The sequence below is a fragment of the Sander vitreus genome, chromosome 11 (assembly GCF_031162955.1).
Source record: "Sander vitreus isolate 19-12246 chromosome 11, sanVit1, whole genome shotgun sequence".
In the NCBI taxonomy this organism is placed as follows: domain Eukaryota; kingdom Metazoa; phylum Chordata; class Actinopteri; order Perciformes; family Percidae; genus Sander; species Sander vitreus.
Window position 1 is genome coordinate 17,943,031 of NC_135865.1, and position 24,846 is coordinate 17,967,876.

Consider the following 24,846-nt stretch of genomic DNA (forward strand, 5'->3'; position numbering starts at 1 on the left):
TGAGATTTTCTTTGTCATCTGCTGTTTTCAAGGTCAACAATAAACTTTAAAACTCAACACTGCTAAATTGTGTTACTGATATTAGTGTTGTTTTTTCACTCTTGATCTAGCGAACGTCTTTTGAACATTTAATGAAGTGTTGCAGTGCCACCTGTGGCCTTCCTTGCCTTTTTTTTCCTGGGTACAAATGTGATCCTTTTCATAATAATTCCTCAACATTTTGTCTCTGCCGTCTGGCCAGAGATTGAATGCCCTAAATTAACCAATTTATCCAAATCACAAGGAATTTGAGGCAGATTTATGCCCCTCCAAATATTTTGATTTGAATAGTCTAAAATGGGTTTTTTGTTTTGTTTTTGTGTTGTTGTTTTTTAACAAAAAACTCAAACTACTTATATCTACTGTCCTAATTCTCCATCACTGAAAAATCCAGATTCTATAAATATGCACATTTCAGAAGTCTACCAGCATGACAAAAGATGTCTCCTACTTCACTAAAAGGTCCTTGCTTAGAAAGTCTACACATTACACTTGTTTAAATTGCATAATTGGACCACAATGGCCTCCAAACTAGTTGTGATTTTAAGGAAAGCACAGATTTTAAGGTAAAAACAGAGAAACGTTCCCACACAGCAGATGTGATCTTCGAATGTCTAACTCTGCACATACATGTTGCTGCACAGTGAAGCTCAAACACCAAGTAGAAATAACAGTAAGCAAAACACATTTTTAAAGGAGGGTGAACTTTGATTCACAGGGAACATAAACCAACTTCCTGCTTATGGCAGGTAAAGGACGACCTCTTGTGGACTGCAACTGAAAATACTCATTAAAGGGCACTCTAGTGTATTGTACCTCCATGCTGCCTCCCTCTCTGGTACTGCTAACCACAATGGCCAGGCTCATATGAGGGAACTGCCCCTGTCAGTAGCACAGACGGCTCAGCAGCGCAGCGGCTTCAGATTCACCAGGACACTGACACCGAGACGCAGGTGGAGAATATGACACACATCGGAAAAAAGAAAGGTAGGTAAATGAACTGATAATCGCGATGCTGTCTTCATTACACTGGGTATATCTTTGCCAAACGCCTGAGACACAACCCCTCGCAGGAATTACTGATGAAGTTCAACGCTGCCGTCGTGAAAAAAATGGTTTCCTTCTCAACAGACAGATGTAGCCTTTAGTCATCCTAACCCTCATTTATCTGGGAGCTAACCTTGTAGTTTTTCTTTAGACACTGCCTCAGAGCCTCTTACGTAAATAAATATAGAATCAAAATAATGCATAGGCTACATTATGGTGATAGTTGCTTATAACCTACTGTGGTTAATGGTTTTCAGGATGTGACTGAAACCAGATCTATTGTAACCGAAACTGCTGCTGTGTAATAGAGAAGTAACATCACATCCCTATCTCTCTCTCAGACCCAGTAGCCTATTAAATAAAGGGCGTATAAGATGCAAACAGCCGCTGCAGGGTGATGGCGTGTAACGCCATCATCAGCAGCTGTCTGGAGAGAACACTGTGCACAGCTGGATGAGGCGTCACTATGACTGAAGCCGCTTCCCGTGCCTCCTCTGACACTGTCGGTGCTGTCTTCCACAGTATCTCAGAGTCATGATGCTGCAGTGAACCTGTGCAGCAACTACAGTTATTTATTATTGATTAGTGCTGATAGGTCCTGTGCAGAGAGGTTTAGGGCACTGTGAGGTATGGGAACCCCTTGAATAGATGAGTCATCCCCTGGAAGCTATTCTTGCCATGAATGATCAAAAGAAAGTGGTGTCAGCATCAAGGCTTTTGTCATTGCTGTCTTTTAAACCATGTTTTTTCTGCTTGGCAGGGCAGAGTGCCACAAGTGTAATGAGAAGTGGAGTTACCTTTAGGCTTCTGAGGAGCATTAGGATCCTGCAAAGCTTGGATAGCACGCTACAATGCATGATGCAATGTAGAGTAGTGTACAGAAGTGTATTTACAGGCATAAAAGCACTGCTCTTAAAGTAGGAATGTACTGAGTTATCTCTCTCACAACCTCACTTCTCCCTCTACTGTACTTTTATTTGGTTCCACATGACCGGATCAGGGGGGGTAGGGGTTGCATTCCAGAGAACTGTGTCAGGTCTTAACTTTCTCCTTTTACTGTGGTGTGTCAAAGGTCACAGGTTTGATCTCTGCACATATCTGACAAATACCTTTGTGCCAAGAATCAAATGTCAGACTGTCAGAGCAAACAATGAAAGGAAAATACACAGGAAACAAGTTCCTAATGACATCATACGTCCTGGTGGTAAGGCCCACGAAATAATTTCCATGGGAGTTTCATGTCGCTGCATCTTTGGCTCCGTTTGTGTGATTTTAGTCAGTTAACAGCGATTGTATAATGTGTTAATCTGCAGCTGTTCCCCTGGGTTATCTGCAGTTCATGGAGGGATTGGAGATTGTTATCACTATAAATAACACTGGCACACACTTTGTCACCCAATATTTGATTTCAAAGAGGTCTTACCCAGCTTTCTGGACTGTGTTACTCACGTGTGTGTCTGTTTTTTTATTTGCCACTTTCAAAGAACGTCTTGTATTTCACTAAAATAATATTTAGCTCAAGTGATTTGTATGTAATTCAAACATTTTGATAATCGGTTATTTATTTACGGCATGTATTTAGTAAAAATACCAACAATTCAGTGGTTCCAGGTCCTCAAGTGTAAGTATTTGCTTTTTTTCTTAGTCTCCTGTAATCGTAAATTGAATACTAGGGGTGTGGATCTTCACTGGTGTCCCGATTCGATTATGATTATCCTGTCAATGATTCAAATCGATTCAATATCACGATGCATCACGATGCGTCACCTCCTCAATATTATTATATATTGCTACACATGGTTTTCATCAACAAATTCAAGCAGTCAGATATACTAAGAACTCCCTTTTTATTGTATCTGCTCTTAAAAAAGACACTTCCTGAATGTAGTGGAGTCTGAACACAGCAGACAACAGACAAAAGGCAAAAACAAAAAAAAAGCAGCAACCGGAAAATCAACAAGTAACATCATTAGGCAATAATCAATTATTGTCTGTCGCGGCATCGATGCAGAATCGTCCAGGTCCGCATCGCAATGCATCGATGCAATGATTTATTTCAACACCCCTATAGAATTGTTGAAATTGATTGAGTCAAAGCAATTTGAAAATGACCAAACGGTTGACTGTTTTTTAAAGAAAATAATCAGCAGATTAATCAAAAATGACAATAATCATTAGTTTTGGCCCTAGAGTAATGTCTGCTGTAGGTATATGTTGTAGATTTGGGTAGTTTGTAGATTGCTTTGACATTGTGAAACAAACGATAAAGGAAATAAACTAACAGCAGACTGCCAGCTGCTGCATCTGGCTGATTATGGCAGAATGCCACCAGGGCAGGGTGCAAATGAAGAAACGAAGGCACGAGGTCTAATGGATGTGAGGGAGGGCACAGATTCCATGGTAACCAGGCCTCAGCATGTGCTCTAGATGAGCTATGAGGCTGATCTGCACCATTTAGAATGCCAACATTGAATTGGATGCTTTAATGGAATCGCAAATTCCACACCTCTCTTTCTCTGCCCAGATTCAAGGCCAAAGTCTTTGCAGTCAAGGACTTTAAGCTAAAATCCCACATACTCATCTGTTATTAATTCATGAGTTGCGGGAGAAAAGGCTAACCTATCCTCACCTAAAGAACCTAACCTATCAGATGTTAAAGCTCTCCCGATAGACTCACACATACACGTATTTCAGAATCAGAATCAGAATCAGAAATACTTTAATAATCCCAGGGGGAAATTATTTTTGTTACCACTCCAGGTATACAAACAACATATACAAACAACATATATTATCCAGACTTTTAACATATATAATAAAAACAAATATACAGTAATAATATATAAAATATGAAATGTACAATGTTAATGTGCAAATAGTGCAATAAAAAAGAGAAATGATTGTCTATGTTAAGATGATTATAGTGCAATAAAAAAGAGAAGTGATTGTCTATGTTTGAGATGAGATGATTACAGAGAGGGGGTGTGTGACTCTCTGAGCGAGGCGTTGTAAAGTTTAATGACCACAGGCAGGAAAGATTTCCTGTGGCGCTCTGTGGTGCATCCGGGTGAGAGGAATCTTCTGCTGAAGGTGCTCCTCTGCTGGGCCAGTGTGTCGTAGAGAGGGTGTGAGACATTATCCAAGATGGACTGAAGCCTGGACAGCATCCTCCTCTCAGCCACGGTCGTCAATGTTTTTGTTGCAATTTGTTGCAGTAGTGAAGCCTGGTTATATTCTCTTTTTGGATAAAAAAAAAAATAAATGAGTCAAATGATCTCACGTGTGCCTGAACCTCTGAGCCTATGTAGTTACAGTACAGTAACTCCCACTGTGCAACAGCCTCCTTCCACTAAACAAACACGTTAATGAGTGTTTGTTTTACATTAGTGTCACTTTCTGCCCTTGTGAATCTCTTCTCGATGCAGCCAACCAGAACGGTCTGCAGCGAAGCAACTACGCCTCACTAGCAAATACATTTTCAACACAGTCCCTCACAGAGCACTACTGAATTTTTTGGATGGAATGACTCAGAATAAGCATGTATTCGCTCATCTCTGATGCACCTTGTTATGCTTTATTCATAGTTATCTGATGGTTTGTAACTGATAGTTTTTTTTACCCCGTGGCTGCGATTTTCCACATGGCCTGGTTCACTATGCCTCTTCATGCTCGTCTCGTGGATGAGTGGCTTCTCAGAGGACTCATCTTGGCCCACATACCACTGCCACGCTCAGAGATCAACACTCAGGGAGTTAACAGCTTTTATTCAAACCATTGCCTTATCCATTTAACCATATGGGCACTGGGTGTGATGAGAAGCCATTGTTTGCTCTTTGTGCCCTCACACTGTGCCACACCCCCACTCTCACTACTCTCATACACGCATTACACAAATTTACTCTCAGCAGGGGTGATTGATTATTGCTGCTAGATGGGGCCTCCTGCCTCCGATGTTGCCAAGGCAACAGTGGACGCTCCAGATGTGGGTTAGAGATGAGAGATGTGACTTTCCTCTGTCAAATCTCTGGTTTGTGTTTAAAAATGTATGCTGTGACAGCAGCTTTGATGCTGTGAGTGGTATGTTCAAGTACAATATTTATTGAAGTCCTGCATATATATATATATATATATATATATATATATACAGCTGTGCCTTGTTCAGCATATGTTCCCCTCTTTCAATAGCGGCTGTATTAGTGGAGACCAATGTCGTATTCACTCTTAGATATACTATTCTTTTTGTCACCACACCATCATTTGCAAATTCTAGCTTTTGTCTGACACATGTAATTCAGCCAGTGGTGATATTATTACATCATTTATATGCATTGTGTGACAATCCTTAACGGAAATGATGTGGTTTCTCATATGCACGTCCCCATTTCCCATGACGGGTAAAGAAAGGATAGAAAAACGATCAACCCAGTCTGTATCATCTTAATGGAAATCCGCTACATTGCAGTGTCTTCTTTTAACCATCATTTTCAGAGCATGATATTTCTGCCGCTGCGTGCATTCACATCCTAATATGCAGAATGGGCTATTTTACTGTTTATATGCACCGTTGGCCACAGAGATAACAAATGGCCTGTAAATGACAGGAGGTAGAATAATCCCGGTTAGTAAAATGAGACTGGGCTGGGGATGGTGATTGGCAGGTGGTTGTCGGGACAACAGCTGGGAGACAGATTGAGGTCTAAATGAATGGTCATGCATGGTGAAGCTCTGAGTCGTCCTCATGCATCACACAACATACATTATTAAGGCCCAGGAAGTGAGTCTGTCCAACCTCATAATGACTTAAACAGGAGTGACAAGATGGAGAGGTAGTTCACATAAAACTGATCATTTATTTGGTTAAAAAAGGACCACATTTTGTTTATGCTTTCAACTTGTTATATTTATTTATCTGTTTATTTTACGGATGTATTGGTTTTCGGAACCTGATGGAAATTTAAATTTAATTAAATTTTAAGTGGATTGCAGTATTTATTTAATTTAGCTTGATAGCACTTCTACAGTATGCTATGATTACTTGTCATTGTTTCAAATATGATATTTTGAAACACATTTCCTATAATATCTTCATTTAGTGCTGGTTAAAAATGGTTGTACTGTTTTCTCCCTGAAGGTCCTGCATTATGTCTGTAGGATTTTGATGTAATTGTTAATTGAATCTATATTCAACCAGGAAATCTCCTGAGATGCATTATTTCTTTTACAAGAGCGACCTGGACAAAATGGCATACTTAACACATAAAAAACACTCACACACACAATTAATTTAAGAGCGATGAATGAGAAAGCTTAACTTTTTAAAACTTCATAAAACATGTTGTATTTGTGGCATTTGAATGCCTTGTTTTGAGGCAGTGTTTCCAAATAAAGTTTGTATTGTAAATTGTTTCAAGCCTAGTATGCTGTACAAAAATGATGTTTTGCTAAATTCAGAACAGACTCTATAGATAATATGGATCAATTAGAACTGTTAGAGACAGGGGAAAGCAATTAACAGAGGTAGACAGGAAAAATCTAGCTGGCCTTCCAGTCCTAAAGCACAGATAATGAAAATGGTGATTACTCTGGTCATTCTGCTCTTATTTAAAATACATTGAATGATAATCAGCGCAACCCTGTGCAAAAATATATTTCCTGGCTAATATCTCTATTGCATTATTTGTCAGACATTGCAAGTTTTGATGCACGACTCATAGCCTCTATCTCTACATCTCTCAGGTCAATGTGGCTATTAAAGAAGCTCTCTGGGGTAGTTATCAGTCGCCGTGGATTCCTGAGGCCTGTCTATATAGCAACCCATTCCTCCTCCTGAGTGCTGCTGCCAACTTACCCTCTCCACCACACGACAAATCTCTCCTCATCCCCCCTGGCCAATCGCCGGATCTGAACTGCGTTGGAATGGACACTGAGTCGACCCACTCGGGCTACTCCTATCACTCCAGCCGCTCGGGGAGATCAAACCGACATGGGTATGTTTCCTGTCTGTCCGCCTTTCCATCTGCTTCTCAGCTGTATCTGTCTATCTCTCCCTTTCCATGACATGGGTTTCTGCTAGATCACAGGCTGCCTTTTTCGCAGCACCTTTTGATAAGGTATTTCATGTAATGACTTCTCTGCACATTGAGCTTGTTGTGTTTGTCTTCAGTTTGAGCGGGCAACGGGTTGGTTGTGGGCAAATTAATCAGATGAGAGACTAAGAGAGTGACAGAAGAGAGAACAAGAAGAGAATGAGACAGACAGAGTTTGTGGATTAGGGTCGTCACAGTTGAGTGGCTCTAACCTATTTCAGTGATTCACTCGTTCTATCCTGCAAATGAGAAAATCATTTGATCCCTGTCATGTCCATTCCTCAATATTTCCCTCCCTTTCCACCAGCTTTTTGCCAAGTAAGTCTGCAGCTAGCCATTATTTCTTTTAAATATTGAATAATCTGCCTGTTATTGTCCCTATGTGTTGATGAATAATTTGTCCTACAGGATAAAGTGTCAGAAAATGATTAAAAAGAGTCCACAGTAACATATTCTATGATTGGTCAGACAAATAATCCAAAACCCATAGATATTCAGTTTACTATCATAACATATCAGATGAAGAAAAGCAGCAGATTTTAAACACATTTGAGAAGCTGGAACCAGAGATTTCTTTATACAAAAAGTATTTAAATGATAGCAAAGATTTAATTGTTGCCCATTCATTTTCTGCTAATCGACTTCTTCTTTCAGGTCTTGTTTTGTGTGTGTATATGTATTTGAGTACTCATAAACAATCTGGATGATTTGCTTGATTGCATGAGACCTGAAATGATTTGTCAATTTATATTTTTTGCTCAATAGAACATGTATGGTATGATTTTGATTCTTTGGTCATTTATCAAGCACAAAGGCCAAGCATTTGCTGGCTCCTAGCTTTTCAAATATAAGAATCTTTAGATTTTCTTTGGCATATAAAAGTAATTAACTAAGTAAACAGAGCTTTGGATGAAGCTGGAAACTTGAATACATCAACTTCTCTTTGGCAAATTGTGAAGGCATTTTAACTATTTTCTGACATTTTATAGACAAAACGTTTAATCAAGAAAATAATGTCCAGATTAATCAATAAAATGCACATGAGTGTACGTATTGATCTTAACTTGATGTGTCTAAATTGCTTTTGTACCGTTCTTCATGTTCATTGTGTGTTTGTTCAACTTTAGGGATCGAAGTCGCGAGCGGCACAAGGCCAGCAGCAGTAAAGACAGCACTCGCTCTGAGAGGTCCGTTGTCATCAACCCCCCTGACACGTCCTCCCAGGACTCCCCCGTTCACAATGGAGATCCGCTGCCAGGAGAACCCACACCAGCAGCAGATCAGGGAGATGAGGCCCAGGTATTTTCCATGGAAGTGTGCACAAAACTGTTCACGTGACAAAAATGGGATGTTTAAACTGTGAAGGAATGCGGGCTGTTTGTCAGAGAAGTAATTTATTCCTAATACAGTAAATCAGAAGGCCCAGTAATCCATCTACATTATAAACATGGCACCATGACCTTAAACTCTTCCTCTCAGCAGCTGGCTGCCCATTGCCACAGCGCCTTACACATAATAACAATGGACAAGGGATCAAATAGGTCAGAGGATTAGCATTTCTCTTGTAGGCCTGTTCGGATTTGTACGGACAACGCTGTGTTACAGTGTGTGTGTGTGTGTGTGTGTGTGTGTGTGTGTGTGTGTGTGGGTGTGTGATGCTGGGTATAACTGTCATGCCTGATCACTTTGAAAGCAGAGCAAATTGGTACCAGTTATTCCATAAAGCTGATCTTGGTGAGCTCTGCAAGCAATAGAGGTTTTTAAGTAGACACAGGGAGGCAAAATGCTGTGATAATGCAGCTCAAAGACAGAATGGATATTCAACCAAGTCAACACCGCAGGGATTAAAGATGCATTCAAATCGTGATCATTATTCAAAGTAGTTCGACAAATACACTTAAGTTAGATGCAAGGTCTCACCTTTATATCTGTCAGCTATTGCCAGCAGTTGGTTAGCTTAGCTTAGCTTAGCTTAGCTTAGCACAAAGACTGCAAACGAGGAGAAAAAGCTAGCCTGGCTCGATCCAAAAGTAGAACAGGATATAGTTATATTATATAGGATATATTGTTCTTTAGCTTTGGACGGAGCCAGGCTAGCTGTTTTCATGCAGATGAGCAGGTACATTGCAATGGAAGTTAAAGAAAGCTGTGTGAGAAGCAAAAAGACAACCAAAGGAGGACAAAAAAGTTATATATATATATAATTATATTATTAATTATTATTATTATTATTAATATATATATTGCTCTTTAGAGACAACTCTGCCTTGGGCTGCCTTCACAGTTTTTCTGACCTACTTGAAATCTATAGTAAAAAGAGAGCATTTTGTCATTCTAAGTACTGTTGGTTTGTGTGTAAGAGAAAAAGGAGAACAATCTGTGTGTATGTGGAGTGTACAAGCTGCCTGCAAAATATGTACTATAGATTATAGAGTATTATTTAATGTGAATAGGATCTGAGCATGTCTTCAGCCAGACTTTCTGAGAATTTCGGAGAGGTCTGACCTATTTTGCCGTCTCGGCTCAGCATCCCCTTCTGGCTGGGCAGCCACATTCCACGATGTCATGCGAGTGTCAGCTTGTAGCCTACGTTCATTGTCCGCAGTGTAAAGTAATCTGCCATTGTATTGCATTAGCCCTCCAGAAAAATGTGTCCAAATGGCACAGCAGCAGGACCATCATTACCACCACCAAAGTCCACCCTAGCCACTGTTTCTTTGGAGCAGCTCTGTTAGATGGCAGAGCTGCTGTAACACTAACAGGCTCCAGTGCAGAGAGACATTCTCACAGACCGAGATTAGCCTTAGCATCCAGCCAAACGCCACTTTGAGGAAAGCTGATATGAATAATCTTCCATGTCTATGACATAAGGATACGGTTTTGGACCTCAGCTTCTGTGTGAGTATGTGTATGAGTCATAGAGAGAGTGCAGAGTCTGTTACTGAGACTGTCCATGCTGCTTTGTGAGACAGATGCAGTGACTTTATGCCAGAAGGCAGTGGCTTCAATTCACAATGTTAGCTCTAGCAACACCAAAGCATATGGGGAGAAGCACATACTCTTGTTTTGGCATTTCCCACTTTGCTTCTTAGCCCTTTTCATCGAATTGTTGTACGCACACACATACTTATAGTTGCTACACTCACATCTTTTAATGTAATGTAAAAATAACCACTCAATTAAAAGAATGGATTAATTGTAGGTAACCTGCCAGGCATCTTAAACTAATGCCAGTTGTTTTTGTCTCGTAACACCTATGACTGACTTGAACACAAACACGTACACAGTGACACTAATACGCTTGCAAACACAGTAATGTGCAAATGTATCGTTTTAACCTCCACCCAGGCCAGTGGGGCTTAGCCATTGTGTTTTGCAGTTGGCAGACTGTCTGGTTTGTGTATGTGTGAGTTTGTGTGAACGGTGCTAATCAGTATGTTGTTGTTGTGTTGTGCTTTATGATGGTGGAACAGGCCTAACCATAATCCATATTCACCCTCTGCCAGATGAAAAGACTGCCAAGCAAGCAGCCATGCTGCCCACCTCTCTCTCTCTCTCTCTCTCTCTCTCTCTCTCTCTCTCTTTCTCCTGTAACCATTCACTGTTTCATTCTCTATCAGTGACTTACTTTTCCTCCTCGCTTTACTGTATGTAGAGATCAGGCCTGATTAGTGTGGCATTACTCTTTGGGATTAATCCATTGAGACTTAATGGCTGGTTCTACCAGTGTATTAGCTCAATAAGTGATGCAGTGTTTCCCTCACTAAATTAGACATTAGCATGAAAGCTTGGCTGTATAAATGCCTTGGGGTTAATTGTTGAAGTGAATTAAATGCTCAGATGCTGATTTATAAGCTCAATTATTAGGGTGCATATTTACCTGAACTGTCTAAAATGTCTGATTGAATTGGCATTTTTCACAGTAGACATTTTGACTTATAAAAAAGTCTTGCATAGCCAGACCTATCTCCACAGCACTGCGTCAGTGCTGAGGTATGGTCTGGCTACACCACTTATCTATTCTTGGATTGGGGGAAAAAAATGCTCTGACTTGTTCGTATTTCTTTAAACCAATCACAACCGTCCTTGGAGGCGCTAAGACCTGGAGGCAGCGACAGGGCCCTTGCAAAATAGATAGCGGAAGGGGAAGGACATTATGCTGGATGTCAGGCTTTATCCCAGCACTGTACATTCGTTAAGACAGACTACTAAAAACATTAACGAGGGCTCTGTTCTATTCAAGTGTCTTAGTTAGTCATGACAGTGAGCCAGCATGCACAATACCAGCGCTTGTGACGTGTAAAAATTACTTCCTTGAAAAAGCCATATTGCATGTAGTTGAGCCTACAACACCAAACCATGTGTCGGTTAAATAGAGGAAAATTGAATAAGCTAAATTTCATCTTCTTCCTCCTCTTTCAAGCAGCAAAAACATAATTGTGCCTTAGAGCTGACATCTGGTGATGAGTAACACAGACAGTCTGGTTTCTCTGCTGACTCTCAGCTTCTCTTGAGCTCTATAATCACCCCTACTGTGTTTAAGATACAGTCAAACCAGGTTTAGTCACTCTCATTTCCATATTTTTCTGCTTCTGTTGTCAGACAACTGAGCTAAGTATACAATGCTGAGCTGATCTAAAGGACATTTATTGGGTGAAATAAACAAAAGCTTAATTTGGACAGAGGGTCAGAATTAAGTAAAAATACATATTTAGCCCACCATGCATACATACAAAAGACAACATCTATGCACAAGTAACAACTGAGCAAACTATCTGCTGATGAATACCGTGTAATGCTGCCAAAAACTAAAGAACAGGCGAATAAGTTGAACTTAAGTGGAGATTGTTTAGTTAACTGCTGTTTCCACAGTTAAGAATGAAGTGTCAAGCTTAATGGGATGTTGGTTTTGTATTCCTACCATGTTCTGCTCTTTCACAGAAGTGTGGAATGACGTTGATTGTTCGCAGAGGTGGGGACTCTGTTAACAGAGTTGGCTTAAAGGTCCCATGGCATGAAAATTTCACTTTATTAGTTTTTTTAACATTAATATGAGTTCCTCCAGCCTGCCTATGGTCCCCCAATGGCTAGAAACGGCAGTAGGTGTAATCCAAGCCCTGGGTATCCTGCTCTGCCTTTGAGAAAATGAAAGCTCAGATGGGCCGATCTGGAAACTTCCCTTTATGACATCATAAGGGGAAAGGTTACCTCCCCTTTCTCTGCTTTGCCCGCCCAGAGAATTTGGCCCGCCCATGAGAAAGAGAGAGACATCATGGCTTGTAAACGAGCGAAGCATGGCAGTTGGTTAAGGCCACACCCCCACCCTCCACCTTGCCCCCCTCTCTCCTCCACAATAGCATTTAAAGCTACAGACACAGAAATAGCACATCCTAAGGAAAGCTCATTGTGGGACTGGCTCATAGTGGCTGTAATTCTGCACCAAGGCTGAATTTCGGGAAAGAGACTTCAGATATAATATTAGGGGACCACGGAGGCGTTAAAAGCATCCAAAAAGCGTTTTGAAATGCTGCTGCCCCCCCCCCCCCCACACACACACACACACACACCTCCCTTCTTACTTCTATCCCACACCATAAACCACTGTCACCCTACCTCTCTCCCTTCCCCTTCCTCTCCTCTTATCTTGCTCATTCGTCTTCTGGCTCCTGTTGGCATCCCCTCCTCCAGCATGGCTGAGTTAATTATCTATAAACAGTAATGGAGGGCAGAATTCATATTTATGCACCATATTCATGATGCATTTTCTTGATTGAAAATATGAAAACCTAATGTAAATTTTATATTTCACATTCCACAAATAGCAGCGGGGTTCACTTAATATGCAAAAGTTACATTACTGTAACTTCTTGCGGTAATAGGCACAGTTTACGGTGCGATACACACTCTAGACAGGTGAGAATTAATGTTACCATCTTCTGTCTGTGGTACCCAGCAGGTTCATCATGCCCATATGGCTCGAGTTTGGGGTTTTAGCCTCGTTTGATGTGCCTGTGTGTGTGTGTGTGTGTGTGTGTGTGTGTGTGTGTGTGTGTGTGTGTGTGTGTGTGTGTGTGTGTGTGTGTGTGTGTGTGGAGCCACGAAGGCTTATCTGTTCAGCTTGTCAGCTTGTCTTTTTTCTAGCCCTCATTCCTCTCTCTGCAGCTGCTGCTCCTGTGAGTAGTTGTAGTTTGAGAGATATACAATTCAGTGACACTCTGGGGGAAAATGAGTGGCTAATTACCTGAATTAATGACAGGCACACACAAAGAAATAACTGCCTCTTTGGAGCAGATTTGTCATGTATTTATAGTCCCTGTCTCTCTTTCTTGGAAATCTTGGAATTTATGCTTAAAATGACCCTGCTTGCTTGAAAGAAAATAATTGACTCTAATTTGCAATGATGGGCCAGGGCCTGGAAAGCTTCAGCTTTTGTTGTTGTTGTTGTGTGCGTGTGTGTGTGTGTGTGTGTGTGTGTGTGTGTGTGTGTGTGTGTGTGTGTGTGTGTGTGTGTGTGTGTGTGTGTGTGACGTTACACCACTCCCTAACATGTCATCTTATATTACTTCAATGGGACATTGAAGGCCTGTCATAATGATGCAAAACTCCAAGAAAATCAAACATCTCTGAATAGCCTGAAGGATGTGCTGTGTGCATGGTGCATACCATCTATAATTCGCTCATGCAAAGACAAGAATAAAATAGGATAATTAAGGCATTGTTTCCTTGATTTTGATTTCATCATTGATTTTCCAGTCTCTCATGAATTTTACCCTGATTTGGCTATTTTGTCAGCCATTTTAAAATGACAAAGAAACATCTCTCTTACCTCTAGTGGTATCTAGCGATGTAGATAGATTTGGTTTTCTTTGCCCAGGATTATCTTTGCCAAGATATCTGTCTCTGATATTTTCTCCTCTACCCCAATACAATACAAGGTGAACAACATTTAGTTTGTGCTCAGAGCATTGAAAAATGACATTTAAAGCTGCACTGGCCAATATTTTCAATAAATCAATGAACTATGGGTAATTTAAATGGGGTTACTCCTATAGAAGAATATCACCCAAATCTGTGCCCTTTAGCTCTGCAGAGCCTTTTAGCATCTTTCTGCTTTTTTTTCCAGACACAGCAGGCAGCTGTTTTCAGCCATGATAAACCCACTGCCCTGCGCCTGCCCAGCACCACAAGGCGGACAGACAAAGTTAGCGACTAGCTGGTGAACATAGTAGAGCATTTAGCAACTAAAACTTACATTCATATGAATGTAAATGTTGCCCAGTGTCTGCTGGATGTACGAAAAGGAAGTGTTTTTCTTTCACTTATTAAGGTGATAATATGTCAGTATTGATTGTACAGCTTGTTCTGCTGCCCTAAAAAAAACAGCAGACACATTTCTGTTTTATTTGGATGAACACATTATGTGCCAACCCTCCCTTCAGCTTTCTTTCATTCCTCCCTCAGGATGATAACTGGGGGGAAACCACCACCGCGGTGACAGGCACCTCAGAGCTGAGTATTTCTCAGGAGGAAGTGGTTGGACTGGGGAAGGGAATGCAGGACCGGACCGCAGGCTTCCGCCGTTATCTTCCCCTGGCTGTAGGCTCATGTGTGGTGCTGCTGGTGCTGGCCACACCCCTGGCCTTCCTGCTTCTTCCGGCTGTAATGTGGCCAGACAGGCTGCAGGCTTGTGGCGCAGCCTGTGAGGGACTCTTCCTCTCCATCGCCTTCAAGCTCCTCATCCTCCTGTTGGCCATGTGGGCCTTGTTTCTCAAGCCGGGCCGGGCAAGCCTGCCCAGAGTGTGTGTGTACCGTGCCTTCCTCACCACACTTACACTTCTGCTCACCATGTCTTATTGGCTCTTTTATGGGGTCCGGATCCTTGATGCACAGGTGGGTTTGAGAGTCTGTCATTACCTTCAAAGATCATTTTTACAAAATATTTAAACAGTGTTGAGGCTGATGCATGGTGCATGTGGTTACCTGAAAATAATGCACAACCAATCAGAATCAGCCACTCTCTGCAGCGATTGTATGATCATCTTCTAATGTTATCTCTTCTTATTTGGCTTAACAAACAACTTAGTGGCCCTTTATTTTGGATTTCATTAATCTAAGGAAAAACATTTTTATTTGATTTTTATTCGTCCACACAAACATATCTATAATTGTGCAGTGTGCACATAACATTACTTGTCATACAACTAAAAGGTATTTTGTGGTTTTAAATACCTCTGGGGTTGTTTTTAATGTGGCATTTAGGTTGTTTTTAGATTGCAATGTTATTCTAATTAGCCATTTTAGTCATGATTTTGTAATCACATTTTTGTTTAATTCTAAATTTGTGACATGCTTGCATTATTTGTGGTATTTTATTTGCCTGTAACTGGTTATTGCTGCCTATCTTACTCTTGAAAACAAGATTCTTAATCTAATTTTTAATCTTCAGACTTTTCTGATTAAATATAGGTGAAATGAAATTAAAGAAGAGGGTTTTCATCCAGCAGTGAGTGTTTTCATTAAACCTATGATGTGGTCTGAGCAGGATGAGGACTACCATGGGATCGTCCAGTTTGCCGTGTCCCTCGTGGACTCCCAGCTGTTTGTCCATTACCTGGCCGTGGTGCTGCTGGAGCTCCGCCACCTCCAGCCCTGCTACAGCGTGTGTGTCATCCGCTCCACAGACGGCGAGACACGTCACTACAACATAGGACAGCTTAGGTACACAATCGCTGTTATTACGTACTCTAAGTGATATACATATATTCCTAATCCCTTTTATATCCTAATATTCTTATTCCTAATAAAAATATGGATTAAAGAATAAACTATAAATACAAGCATATTAGCATTTTACATTTGTGAACATGACCTTTCTGTGCAGCACACATTCAGCCACTCTCACTGGCACTTGGTCACAGTCATCACACTGTTGAAGTATGTTTGTAAATGGAAAAAAAAAGACACAGGCAGTAATTGAGTTACTCATCAGCCTCCTCGTCTAGTCTGCTCAAGGCGAGCTATTCTTGGAGTTTGGGGGGAGGGAATACAAAGTGCCGGACACACGCGCTCTTCCTTTAGATGTCTTACTTTTTTTCTTTTCTAAATGAGTGTGTAACTACGACACGACTACGAGACAATGTGATAATTAGATAAGGTTTGTATGTATGAGGCTAGAAACCTAATTCATTTTTTAAAGGTTGAAACGTGAAATAGACTACGGATACATATTTTATAAATAACTTCCAAAAACTTTTGTGGAATCATTATCAGGCAAAAAAACTGATCAACAGAATCAACAGAACTTCTTCTGTTTGTCTAATAACTCAATGTTCAGTGGATCCAAGGGCATTATTATTATCATTATTTCTTATATAGGTCAGCCATGATGTAAATTGTATTTCTTCTGTCTATGAGTTTAATCTTACCTCTCTCTCTCTCTCTCTCTCTCTCTCTCATCTCACACAGCATTCAAAAGGCTGCTCTGTCCATTTTGGAGTATTACTACAGAGACTTCCCACTCCATAACCCAGCCCTTCTCTCTGCCTCTAAGCACCGGGCTGCCAAACACTTGGCCGGGTTGAAGGTGTACAATGTGGATGGTTAGTCGCCTCATCTGTCCTATATTGGTGTTTCATTTGTTCCCAAGGGCCTGTTTCACTTAGTTTATGCTAGACAGTTTCAGATATACAGAGACCAATTTATTTTAAGCCTAAAAAGTTACAGCAGTGAGGACAGCGTCGGTCATTTCTGTTTGCCCAAAGAAACTACCCTGAGCCTACAGGTCTGCACTGCGAAGAAATGTATGTTTCTGGAGGTTTTTGTGTTGGTACACTCTTAACTGAATTTTCTGTTAGGGAAACTGTTAAATTCTTCCACAAGGCAAATGTTTTCTGTCAGAGTGCAAGGAGCTGAGCGGTTTGATGTGGTTACTAAAATAGTCAAGAATTAGACAGCTTTGTTCAACAGATTAAACTGGAGGTCTGTCTGAAGTATGATTATTCGTTAAAACTAAACCATATTCAAAGTCTATCTCTGTGTGAAACAGGTCCCTGTTTTGTCTTCCGCTCCTTCTGCTTTCTTTTTGTGATGTTTTCTTTTCCATCTCCATCTCTTCCATGAGCAGCTTTTAAAAACAAACTGAGAAAATACCTTTTGGACAGTAAGTACAGATAAAAGTCCTCAACATCACTCTACGTAGCATTTTTTCACAGGAAGCCACTAATTTCACGTTTCAGTTCACTCCATCTTTACTGCACTCTGAAGCTTCCGTTCCTGAAATAATGTATATATTGCATGTGCAGAAAGCACTGCTGCTACACACACACACACACACACACACACACACACACACACACACACACACACACACACACACACACACACACACACACACACACACACACACACAAACTCCAACTGTGGCACTACAATGCTTCTGAGACATTGCCTCCCTGCACCCACATACACACATCCTGTAATGCCACATATTGCACTGCAATTAAAAGGGTTCTCCACTCAACACCCATAAATCCTCCACCCGCTGCAAAGCACAGTGGATTTGATGATCTATGACAGGGATGCAGTATGGGATATGGTGTCCTCATAGCACCTCCCATCTACCCCACCCCCTTCCCTATCAAAGTGCAGCGGAGAGGCCTCTAGGGAGCCATGGAATTTCAAGCCTTAAATAATTCATCAGAGTAACGCTCATTCCTCACATACTCCCACATCTGTCCTTCCTCCCACTTAGCCCGTCTCCAGCTCGGCTCGCTCTCACTTTCTTTTTTTCACACTTTCTTTTCATGTTTCACTTACTTCAACACCCACCCACCCCCCTCACTCTTTCTCATTCACAGGCATTCAAAGTCACTCTTCTCATGCCATTAATATGTAGGCCAGGAAGTTAAAGAGGCTGGTGTTTACCCATATTTTCAGTAAAAATATTATCAATGCTCCCTGTGCAAATTATCTGACGGTATTCTTTCCACAGTATACACTAGGATAGTTTTTATGGCTACATTCAGCTTCTCTTTCTCACCTGCACACACACACACACACACACACACACACACACACATAAACACATATGCAGATCAGATTATTAATGATTTATATCCTTACCTGACCTGCAGCATTTACTCTCTATAACGTCCCCCAAACTGTACTGATCTTCATTAATATGGAGCAGACCTCACTCCCCCACAATAAAACCCCGGGAACTCTAATATACTGCTGTACAAGCTCCATTAGCTTTATGGGTTTGTCACACTAACCAGTAAATTCACAGATCAGACAAGAACCATGGGCTTTGAAGTGTAAAATAGTGAATATTTAATCAATCCAGCAATATAAAATGTTTCTGCATCAGTCTTTCTGAGGAAAAACATAGATGCTTCTAGTGGAAATTGCCTCTTTGTGAGTGCTATGATTAACATTTTCTGTGCCAGAGACACATGATCTGGCTGGATGCCCCAGATAAGTAACAAAGATTAACAAAAACTCTTCAAACCTAGGAAATGGACATAATACTGACCAAAGAGTCTGACTTATTGTTGTTTTACACTCTCCTCCCATTTGATTTGTTGTCCATGATTCAGATTGAGATATAGCCCATTAATCATAGTCAAGGACCCTGATGGGGTCAGGTGCTACTTCCTCCTGCTTAAACTGATATAACCAATTTTCCTCTGTCCTCTCCATTTGGTGCAGCTCCGGGGAACCCAGCAGGAGCGCAGCCTGGTAATGGGAATCAGTCACGGGCTATGGTTACAGCTGCCGCCAAACGCAAAGACAGCGCCCACAATGAGCTGTACTACGAAGAGGCCGACTACGAGAGAAGAGTCCGTAAACGTAGAGCCAGGTGAGACACAGAAAACAATTGACAGCATGTCAAACGGCTGCTTACTGATCTATAGACTCTTCCAGACAGAAATGTGAAAGCAATTTTGCACGGTGTGAATGCACGTCATGTCTGGCCATTAAAGGTTCCATTCCTAATGTGCTTTCAATGTAAGGGATGGAGGGTGAGATCCACAGTCCTTGTTTGGTGCAAAAATGTATTCAAAAGTTTATCTGAAGCTAATATGTGATTCAGGAGTCTTGAGTTAGTCAAGTCAAGTGGACTGTTCCAAAGTTACAGTCATTCTACAGTTACAGTGGATCTCCTAATGTTAAGTATAAACAGGAGGAATATACATCAAGACCAGTTTCAAAGTACATATGGGCAACTGACTATTGTCTTAAAACAGACTTAAAAAAATGAAGAGCACTGTAATAAATGTTACTTAGTTATCATCTCTTATGCACAAAGAAATTTAAATCAGTTTAATATACCAGAAAACATTGTGAATGCCATATTTTATGTTGATGAGGAGATTATTAGTCTATAATAATATAAATGTATTAATAATTTCCCCTCATGGTTCAGGGCAAATAAACTATATGACAAAAAGCCATTACTTTAACAGATTTATATTAAGTACTCCATGTATGAAAAGGGCTCAACAGTTTTACTGGTACATTAGAGTGTTGCCTAATGCATTAAATATGAGTGTAGAGAGCTGACAGTAAGTTAACTGCTGTGTGTATGTTCCCACTTTGTCAGGCTGGTGGTGGCTGTGGAGGAGGCCTTCACACATGTCCGTCGGATGAAAAAAGAGGATGAGCGTGGGACACCGTCTGACATCATGGATGTGCGTGAAGCAGCTCTGGCTATATTTCCCTCCATGGCCCGTGTGCTGCAGAAGTACCTCCGCACCACCAGGAGGCAGCACTGCCACAGCATGGAGAGCATCCAGAAGCACCTGGCTTTCTGCCTCGTCAATAACATGAGCCCTAAAGTGAGTTTGGCTTTGAACCTTGAAATATTTGAATAAGAATAGATACGCTTTTAATATTCCAAGCCACAGAAGTCAGTGTTTACAGGACTTAAACGATAATCCCAAGTTATTAATGTTCATAGTTTTGGCCATCATGATATGATAACATTGTAGGCCTACTCACCAATATAATTTAAACCATCCAACAGGTTTAAAATAAAGTTCTCAGTATTGTGCCTTCCTAAAATGGATTGCCTTGGTGAACATTGTTTTTTATCATTGGCTGTTTCTGTGTGTCCAGGCGTTCCTCGAGGCCTATCTGGCCCCTGGGCCGACCCTGCAGTACAGCCCTGAGCGCTGGATGGCAGACCAGTGGACTTTGGTCAGCGAGGCTTCTGTCACCGGCGGCATAAAGGAGGGGTCAGAGTTCCTGCTAAGATGTCTTGACTTTAGCTTAGCTGTGACCGTCAAGGGCATCCCGTACATCAGACTGACTGAGGAGTACATAGACCCCAAGTCTCACAAGTTTATACTGCTGCTCCAGTCAGAAACCTCAGTTTAACGCAGTAGACCAGTGCTGCTGATCTGGACTTACATGACTGTTACACATCTCTGACTGAATTTTTCAAACAATAACTTTTTGTACTGTTTTTTTTTTGTACTTTTGTTTATGTAATTTCCTCACAAAGAATATCTTTGTTTCCTTGTCTTTGTCCCGAGCAACATGAAAGTTGATCAAAGACAGAAAATTGGAGGGAGTGTGCTTGGATTTCTCTGTCCTGACATTTGCAGAACACAGTTCAGGTATTCCTCTATGCACGACAGATGACCCTCACAAATCTTCTTTTTCCTTTTATTTGCATGTGCCAGTGTGTGCCTGCGTGGGGGAGTTCGTGATTTTTGATGATTCATGATGAGTTCATGATTTTGTGTCATTGTGTGTGATTTAGGATGAAAAAGTATGTGTGTTTTGAGTGTAGTGTACACTCGGGATCTGTCTAGACCTGTCTCTTCTTTCGCCTTAGCGTTAGTGACTGGGACATTTGATATAACCTGAACCCTTTTTCTCCAAAACTGCTCTTTTAGTTTTCTCAACGATTATTTAACTGCCCTGTATTACAGATGTATGTACAGTATTTATATGTGAATATACTTTATCCTTCCAGACTTTTTATATCAAAATTGTGCATTGTTAGATTTTTTTTTACCTTGTCAAAGATATGTTTTTTTACCTTGTCTGTCTGCGCTGTTTTTGTGGCGATAACTGTACTGTAAATAGATGAAACATGTTTGTAAATGTCAAAATCACTGGAATCTCTTGGACTGAATGCAACCACAGTACAGCTGAATATAGATGGTTCTAGCCAATAGATTGTGAGCAAACACGTGACTACTTGTTGTGTATGTACAGTCAAGTGTGTGCAGTGTACTTTTTGTAGGACAGCAGAGAGACCGCTATGAGGTTTATTACATTATATTACATATTATTTGGCTGATGCTTTTATTCAAAGCGACTTTGTTGTGTTTATGTGGGTGACCTTTTATATCTTGTGTTAAAACTGTCGCCTTTGTGCTGTTTAATTTTAAAACATATGCCACTGATTTTCATCTTAATTCATCATGAGGAGAGTGTATTATTACAGCACTATCTGCATAATGTAAATCATGGAGCACAAGAAAATGCATAACCTAACCTAAAGGGATATTACTTCAGCAATTCCAAAACTTCTCACCAAAATGAATAGTCACTTATTTCATGCTGGCAAGTGTTTAAACATGTGTTGCAAATGAATAATTTAGTGTAAATTAGATCAACCCGGTGTCAGTATTTCTGCTGTCAGTATTTTGTCTCAGTATCACACTACTGCCACCTATCTACAGCTACTGGAATAGGAACACTGTCCTGAGCTTCAATCAAACTGTTGATTCGTATGAATATTGAATCTGGTTTTTTCAAACCCTTTGTATTTATGAGCACTGTTATGTTGTAAATTTATATTTACACAAGTGTTACTGTGGTCACTGACGGTGTAGTTTTGTTTAGGCTTTTAGAGTGTTGATGGTTGTAAATAGTTCTTGACTACACGTGCCTCAGTTATACATACTTAGGATGTGCTCAGCATACATGCACACACATACGTGCAGTTTTCAAGTGTGTGTGTGTGTGTGTGTGTGTGTGTGTGTGTGTGTGTGTGTGTGTGTGTGTGTGTGTGTGTGTTTGTGAGAGAGAAAGAGAGAGAGAAGAGAAAGAAAGGGAACATAATGAAGAAAACAGATTGCTTTTCCAAATGCTTTGTCCCTGTCTTCTTTTATACAACAGAACATGTAAAATTACAGCAGCTGTGTCAAAGTCACATTTTGTAATAAAATAAATAAATATTTGTATCGACCTTTTCACGGCATTTGATTGTTGTAATTTTATGTTACAATGATTGATAAGATTTAGCAGCCTTTCTAGCAGTAGTTTAGCTGTTAGTTAATAGCTGTTAGTTAATAGTAGTCATGTTACTTTGTTCATGGATAGTAAGTTGTTAGTTAGAAACACATTTTTTCCAAATGTGAAATTTGGTTTTACATATGAAATCACAACATCCCACATGAAATCTTTTTCACATGTGAAAGATTGCATTTCACATATTTTTCTTTTGTAAACATAAACATCTTTTCACGTTCCGACGCACCACAAGACTTTCTTTAATGCAAGAACTTTGTAGTGAGTAGTTTCACTGTTAAAAGTAGTCAACTTAACTACAATAAGGCCTACAGATATATAGCTATTGGTTACTGTAATACAGAAGTGGGAGATACTTTACATTTCCTTTAATTTCTTTGTATTTTTCATCTTTATTAGAATTGTCAAAAGCTAACTTCTCTCACACCTTTTGTCTGTGAATTATCCAAATTTACAGTAAGTAAGTGTGCAGGGCTTGACATGCATGTGAGTGTAAATGTGATTACTGTAGTAACATTACAGTAAAAAGACCATTCATATTCTTACATTTCCTGTACATTTCTGTAAATGTCCAGCTTTCAGAATGTAGAGCATAGTTAACACAATGCACATCACTTGCACGTTATTATAGATAGATAGATAGATAGATAGATAGATAGATAGATAGATAGATAGATTTGAGGCTCATTTTGTTGGTTAGCTTTCAAATACAGGCTTAGTTCTAGGTCTGTGTCAGTATAAACTTGCCAACCATGGATGGATCAAGAAACCTCCCACCGTTTTATTTCATTGTGTGAGAGAAGAGAAGAGAGCAATAAGTCACAAAAGATAAGAGAAAGCAAGAAAGTACAAAGTAAAAGCCGAGGAATGCAAGAGAGGAAGAGAAACATGAGGAATTAGCACTCAAATGAGCTTCACAGAGTCAATCCAATTGTGTACTGACAATATTATCTCCCTGTACACCTGCTAGCCTAGAAGTCTAGACGCACCCTAGCGACAGCAAATTTAATTTGCAGCCAGGGGGGTCTAGGCACTCTCCGTTGGCTTGCGAGCTGGAAAAAACTAACTTTAGTCAGGCCAATCACATCATGTATAGAGTCGGTGGGCAGGCTTATGGCTGCTGCTGCTGGGAACAGCGGCCTTCTTGGAGTTAAGCTTTTCTTTGAGAAAAGAACAAAGAACGGAACTGAAATCATTCTTAAAAAAGGAAGATGTGTTCAGAGTTTTGCCGACCGGATACGGCAAAAGTTTCATCTATCAACTAGCTCTGCTACTTTCTTCGTTGCTCTGGTTGGTTGTAGCGCTATCCTATTGCGTGCAGAGGGAATTTGAAAGACAACCGTTTATCCCGCCCCTCGGATTGAGCCCTGCCAATGGTGAGTTCCCGGACCCAACATCTTGATGTGGGTCTGGCTTGGTAGGGTAGCTCCCTGCCCCATTAATTCAGGTGAGAAATAAAGCTGATAGAGATCGAGGAAGTAGTGGGGGATGAAAGAAGAGATTGAAAATGGAGGCTATCAGCATGGTGTTTTACAAATTCAAAGTTTCAACCAACCGGTTGAAAAATACACCTTTTCTAGGTTATAGTGGCTATATGTAACTTTCAGTTTGTGTTGATTCTAGCAGCCGCTTTGTCGCATTCTAATGAACGGGTTCGTATGATATCGTATGAAAACTTATGCACACAAACATTTTTATTTTTTATTTTATATTTATTATAAAAAAACTAGGAGACCTCCGACTGATGACATCGACTACAGAGCGAAAGTTGCTAGCTGTTTAAGCTGCAGCAGAGCTTCGTGTCGCCGACTATGGTGCTCTGCATTGTGCTTCGTCAGGTCAGCAGTAGTTGGTGGTCTAGTTACCCCAGAATAGGTGACTGTGCGCTGGACAGAGCACCCCGAGCTGCCGACGAAAACGATGCGGCGACGAAAGTTAAGTGCAGGCACTAACACAACTAGTTAAGTTTAGGAAAAGATCATGGTTTGTAAAACACTCCCAAGGAATACGCATTTCACGGGTGAAAGTCTTTTGTTTTCACCGGGAAGCGAACTCCGATCCCTGGCTCCTGAATGTTAACGCCCACCCATCCCCCCGGACCAACTCCCTAAGTGGATAGCCGCGTTGTTATACAGCAATCAGCGTAGTTCTCCTTCTCCATACACAACATGAAATCAAGGAGAGGGTTAACTTTTCCTGCTTAAGATGTCTCACTTTGGTCAGAAAGCACTGGACACTTTGTTTCTCTCACTATGACTCTAGAGTCAGTACTCGCTCTGAAGCTAATTGCTGTCACTCTCTCACTTCTCCCTCTACCACACACACACATGCCGGCTCGATGCACACACCAGCCACAAGTATAAACACCAGGCCACTTCGAAAGCTCTGCATGGAGCCGCCGCAT

The 24,846-nt window shown here is 40.7% G+C and overlaps 1 protein-coding gene across 1 annotated transcript; it reads left to right on the plus strand.

Moving 5' to 3' along the window:
- The first annotated feature begins 893 nt into the window (after positions 1-893).
- LOC144525323 (vang-like protein 1) lies at positions 894-22,375 on the plus strand. Its single transcript, XM_078262034.1, has 9 exons — positions 894-1,026; positions 6,823-7,073; positions 8,300-8,471; positions 14,634-15,062; positions 15,715-15,890; positions 16,638-16,771; positions 18,882-19,032; positions 19,777-20,011; positions 20,292-22,375. Exons 2-9 carry the CDS (start codon positions 7,003-7,005, stop codon positions 20,550-20,552), a joined length of 1,629 nt encoding a protein of 542 aa, XP_078118160.1. The 5' UTR covers positions 894-1,026; positions 6,823-7,002; the 3' UTR covers positions 20,553-22,375.
- Positions 22,376-24,846: the final 2,471 nt, after the last annotated feature.